Here is a 5,828-nt window from a genome sequence, read left to right as displayed (position 1 = left end):
ATGGTACACAACATGTGGAGGAAATCAGCGTGGAGGAACCATCCAACCACACACCCACGCGCACGCACTTATCTGTTAATCACTGCAAGGAGCAGTACTAGGTTTTTTTTTGCGAGTAAGGACTAGTACTAGTTAATGACTCCATCTCCACCCAAGTCATGGAAAAATCTTTTTCTTCAGCTTTAAACCAGGCCCGTAAATCATGAGACCCAACAAACATAACTCCCCACTGAGCATACCATCCCATGGCACCGATTGACCATGGGTCCACATCCAGTCAGCCCAAACACCCGCTGTTTACGAATTAGGTGTCGCCTTCCAAAATTGGTCGGAATTCAATTATCGGTGGCTGCGCAGCCTGCTTAAATTGACCGTATAATGATATAATCCAGGACCGCCGAGTCAAACAAAAGGCGCTCGAGCCGTGCCCGTCTTGCCGCGGCGCGTCTACGTGCGCCGCCGGCCGTCTGGCCACCAGCCCACCACCACCCCCGCACCAACCAATGCAAAGACGCCGTCGCGTGTGCCGGACACGCCGGCCGGGGCAGCCGGCGGAAAGCCCCGCCACCACAAGGAAAGTTAAGGAAAGCGGTCAGGCCTCCCACACAGCTTAACGAAAAGAAGGCACACGTGAAGGATCCAAACTTCGGGAATCGGCCACGTTCCCTGCACCATCACCGCGTCGGCGGCAGGGTCTGGCGAGGCCAGGCCAGACCACGTTCCGGGTTTCGGCCTGGTTGGAGACGGCCGAACCGCGGCCGTCGGGGTTAACAGAGTAGCAGGTCAAAAGGTGGCCAGGCCGTTCGGCTAGGCCCGGCCGGCGGCGCGGGTCGTGTGGCCTGTGGCCTCTTGCAAATGGCGTCGTGCGGCTTGGAATTCGATCGGGTCAAAATGGTGATGGCTTGTTCCACATGGCACCGCCGCCCGTAATTAGGACTTAGGAGCCCAGCTCCTTGCATCTGCTTTGATCTCTTGTGCATTAGCCTCGTCATCCGACGTGTTTGGATCCTTCCAAGGCTGCTGCCGCCCTCTCTCTCCCTCTCTCTCTCTCTGGACTGTGCAGGGAGAAACAAAAACGAAGAAAAAGGAGAGGAAACCTTGCTCAGGACAATTCTGACCGCGTCAGCTGAACAATATGCGAGTGGATTAGAGCCCTGATTGGAATTGGATTGACCCATCCCAGGGCCAGCCATATTCAACCCGGGCGCCACCATTAAACTAAGCACATGGAGCACAACCATCACGGAAGATAAGCAAAGCAAAACCCCATGCGTGATTCCCTCCAGCTCTCAACAAACTGCGCACGCCTACCGCCTCGTCATTTATAACCCTTCCACTCTGCCCCCTCTCTTCCCCGCCCCGTCATCGCACACCGTTTCCACTAACCAGCCGTTCCTCTGGTGTTAGTTACGGAACAGGCAGTTCCAATTCTCGTTCTCAGTCGCCATGGCTAATCCAAGAACGGTGCTGACCTCCGCGCCGTCGCCGCCCGGCTGCTGCTCCTCCTCCTCGTCGGCGGCGGCGTTCGAGCCGCCGTCGCCGTCCGACGGGGAGCTGCTCCGGTCGCTGCACCGCCTCGCGCGGGACCTGTTCGCCGTCGCCGCCGCCGAGACGCCGGCGCCATTCCTGCGCGCCGCGCTCGCGTCCATCACGAGACGGTCCAAGCTCCTGGCGGCCGCGTTCGACGACCTGGTCATGTGCGCCGCGGCGGGCGACCTGCCGCGCTCCGCGTCGCTGTGCCTCCGCGAGGTGCTCCTCGTGCTGCAGCGCTTCAAGGCCCTCGCCGCCGACTGCGCCGCGCGGAGCCGGATGCGGCTGCTGCTGCAGTCGGACGACATCGAGGAGGAGGTGCGGGAGCTGCACCAGGACCTGGCCACGCTGCTCGACCTCCTGCCCGTCGCCGAGCTGGGCCTCGCCGAGGACGTCGTGGACCTGCTGGCGCTCGCGTCGCGGCAGTGCCGGCGGTTCGCGCCGGCGGCCGGGGCGGAGCTGGCACTCAAGGCGAGGGTGCTGTCGCTCATACAGGGAATCGAGCGGGAGATCGTGCCGGAGCGGGAGAGGCTGGAGGAGATCCTGGACGAGGTGGGCGTCAACGACGCGGCGAGCTGTAGCGACGAGATCGAGTCCCTCGAGCGGGAGATCGGCGACCGCGCCTCGGAGAGGTGGACGGACGCCATGATCGCGCTCGTCGGCCTGCTCCGGTACGCCAAGTGCGTCCTGTTCAGCGCCACGCCCAGGCCTTCAGATTCCAAGACGGACCCCGAGGTCGACGAGGAGGGCGAGCCACCGGCGCCGCCGCCGGACTTCCGCTGCCCCATCACCCTCGACATCATGCGCGAACCAGTTGTCGTCGCCAGCGGCCAGACATACGACCGCGAGCCCATCGCCCGGTGGTTCGATTCCGGCAGGTCAACGTGCCCCAAGACAGGGCAGGTCCTCACCAATCTGGAGCTCGTGCCCAACAAGGCTCTCAAGAACCTCATCGCCAAGTGGTGCCGGGAGAATGGCGTCGCCATGGAAAGCAGCGAGGCCAGCAAGAGCGAGCCGGCGCAGGCGGTGTCCGCGAACAAGGCCGCGATGGAGGCGGCGCGCATGACGGCGTCGTTCCTGGTCAAGAAGCTCTCCATCTCATTCTCCCCTAACGCGGCCAACCGCGTCGTGCACGAGATCCGGCTGCTGTCCAAGTCCGGCAACGACTGCCGCGCGTTCGTCGGGGAGGCCGGTGCCGTGCCGCTGCTGGTGCCCCTGCTCTACTCCGAGGACGCGGGGCTCCAGCTGAACGCCGTCACGGCGCTGCTGAACCTGTCCATCCTCGAGGCCAACAAGAAGCGCATCATGCACGCCGAGGGCGCCGTGGAGGCGCTCGGCCACATCCTGAGCTCCGGCGCGACGTGGCGCGCCAAGGAGAACGCGGCGGCCGCCGTGCTCAGCCTGTCGTCCGTCCACACCTACCGGCGCCGCCTCGGCCGGAACCTGTCCATCGTGGAGAAGTTAGTGCACCTGGTGCGCACCGGCCCGACGAGCACCAAGAAGGACGCACTGGCCGCGCTGCTGTCGCTGGCCGGCGAGCGGGAGAACGTCGGGAAGCTCGTGGACGCCGGCGTGGCGCAGGTGGCCCTGTCGGCGGTCAGCGAGGAGGAGACCGCGGCTGCGGTGCTGGCCGCATTGGCGAAGCGCGGCGGCGCGGAGGCGATCGTGGGCATGGACGGCGCCGTGGCGCGGCTGGTCGCCGAGATGCGGCGCGGCACGGAGTGGGGCCGGGAGAACGCGACGGCGGCGCTGGTGCTGCTGTGCCGGCGGCTGGGCGCGCGCGCGGTGACGCAGGTGATGGCCGTGCCCGGCGTGGAGTGGGCCATCTGGGAGCTGATGGGCACCGGCACGGAGCGCGCCCGGCGCAAGGCCGCGTCGCTCGGCCGGATATGCCGGCGGTGGGCCGCCGCCTCGGCCGCCGACGGCGAGCGCGGCAACGGGTGCCCCGCCGCCAGCGTCGTGCCGCCGGCCATGATGGCGACATGATCGAGTCGTGATGCCAGATAGGATAAGCTCAGAAAAAGAAACGACTTTTTTCCCTCTTCCCCTTCATCATGTACAAAAAGTTTGCTTAGGCTGTCACGATTCTTTGATCGGAGAGAGATAATGGCGAGTGGTTGATCAACTGTGCATACGGAAACCTCTGTACCCAATGCAATTTCCTCCATTTGTACCGGAATTTTTTCGGCGGTTCTAAACACGCAATGATTAAAAAAATGGGATTAGTTTGAGACTCCAATTGCTTATTTGTGTGGCCTGTCATCAAACAAGGATAACTAAAGATTTCAAAAAAAACAAGGATAACTAAAAGAAGAAGAGGTTGTTTGCTCCTGAACCGTCCGGACGTCTGAGCTACTGTTTGGTACACGAGGGAAAGCAACGGGGTTTGTTCCGATTGGCAAGTGATGGGTCCATCCCGTCTGCTCCATCATCCATCCAGCGTAAACAGAAGGAAGAAGGCGAAGCGACCGCGCTGCATTGGCGCTTCTAGGCCATGTTTAGTTTCCAAAAAATTTCAAAATTCCACATTATATCAATTTTTGGACATATGTATGAAATATTAAATGTAGTTTTAGAAAATAACCAATTGCACAGTTTAACTGTAAATGATGAGATGAATCTTTTGAGCCTAATTAGTTCATAATTAGACATTAATTACCAAATAAAAACAAAAGTGCTATATGGGCATTTACAACAGTGCAGACAGCTGCTGCCTTTTTGTTACAAACAGACAGCTGAACAGACAGCTTGTACAATGAGCTGTCTATTTAGCTGTCTACAGGATGATTAATTCATTATTTGACACACAAACTCATAGTGATCTAGTGCATAATTGATCTTTGTAGCCATTTTGCTGCATACATGAGAGAATGAACAATACATACAAAGCGATGGAGTGTTTAATTTTGGGTGCCCGTATGGTTCAAAGCCCATTCAAAAAGCTGAAGACCTACAGTTCATCTTCCTCCTGCTATTCATCCCCTTTTGCCTCCGCCCACATTGAAATCCATTGTCCTCAAGCCGAGTCCCATCGATTCCTTGAAGCCACACCCCACTAGCACACCCCCACTAGCGACCCACAAGTCCATTTGAACCACTCCGAGCTCTCTTCCACCATAGCTGCCTACCATGGTCGCACTTCTTCTGTGCGTCGCCGTCCCAGGGCCTCCGGTGAGATCGATGTCCGGGCCGTTTCCTTTGCGTCTGGTGTCGCGTTGAGGGCAGTGGAGGTGCGTGTGGTGCTTGCAGTTCCGTTGGCTCGCCGGGAGCGGTTCTAGCCGAGCATAGCGGCTCTGGCCGCCTTTTGCCGCCGCGCCATGGGCGCCATCGCGGGGAGCCCCGCTCCGTTGAGGCATGGTCGTGCATGAGGGCGGGGAGAGTTCCTGGAGGCGTGGGGGAACTAGCCGGGCAGCTGTTGGGGCAATCCTCGCCGTAGTTCGGGAGATGCAGAGGGAGTATTTCACAGGAGCGCGAAAGAGACTTTCACGGAGAAGGCGCGAACCTTGCGCGCGAAAAGAATCTCCACCGAGCGCAGCAAATCTTTTGGCGCTGCCATCTCCACGCATTGAGCCGTACAACGGGCGGCGGCCTCATCGAAATGCCTCGGAGCACGAGAACAGGTCGTAGATGAACGAGTCAACGACGCCGCTCTAACTGCAGCTCGTGAGGGGGGATTTTGCTAAATTGTGCTGCATGTCGACGGCTATCAACAACCCGTTGTACGTGCGCTAGTAACGAAATCCAAAAAAAATCGAACTAAACACAGGGCCCCTAGTTTTTGGGCCCTGTTTGGTTAGGACTAGCACAAGTAGCACAAAAAATTTGACCAATAATTAGAGGTACTAAACAAAGGCAATTTACAAAACTAACTCCACAACTTTGCACTACTTCGCGAGACGAAACTAATGAGGTCTTTGACCGCATGATTAGAGGATGGTTACTGTAGCATCACTGTAGCCAATCATCGATTAATTACTATCATTAGATTCGTCGTGAAAAGTTACACTCATCCGTGAAAAGGTTTTGCAAATAAACTTCGTTTAGTACTCCATGCATTAAAGATTCTTTTTTCGGAAAATGTGCGTGCTACTCGTGCTAGCTATCCAAACAGGGCCCTGCGTGTCACAGCCCTGAAAAAAAAAGAAAAGAAAAGAAAATGAAAATTCCCCGCCGGGCCCACCTGTCAGCCCCTTCCCTCTCTCCTCTCTGTTTTCCGCTCGGCGCCGCGCCGCACACGTCGCCGCCGCCGTTCATCCTCGCGAGACGCGCCACGTGCCGGCCATCTTCGCGTCCCGTGC

At 58.5% G+C, this 5,828-nt stretch overlaps 1 protein-coding gene across 1 annotated transcript; it reads left to right on the top strand.

Annotated features, from left to right (window-relative positions):
• The first annotated feature begins 1,179 nt into the window (after positions 1–1,179).
• Positions 1,180–3,769, top strand: LOC120675748 (U-box domain-containing protein 16-like). Its single transcript, XM_039956956.1, has one exon. The coding sequence runs from the start codon at positions 1,447–1,449 to the stop codon at positions 3,514–3,516; it is 2,070 nt and encodes a 689-aa protein (XP_039812890.1). The 5' UTR covers positions 1,180–1,446; the 3' UTR covers positions 3,517–3,769.
• The last annotated feature ends 2,059 nt before the right edge of the window (positions 3,770–5,828 follow it).

The sequence above is a fragment of the Panicum virgatum genome, chromosome 5N, assembly GCF_016808335.1.
Source record: "Panicum virgatum strain AP13 chromosome 5N, P.virgatum_v5, whole genome shotgun sequence".
NCBI lineage: Eukaryota > Viridiplantae > Streptophyta > Magnoliopsida > Poales > Poaceae > Panicum > Panicum virgatum.
The sequence above is the reverse complement of the archived record's forward strand: the minus strand, read 5'-3'. Positions and strand labels throughout refer to the sequence as shown.

Coding starts and splice junctions, on each gene's coding strand:
- LOC120675748 (XM_039956956.1), top strand. CDS start 1,447: ATGGCTAATCCAAGAACGGTGCTGACCTCCGCGCCGTCGCCGCCCGGC.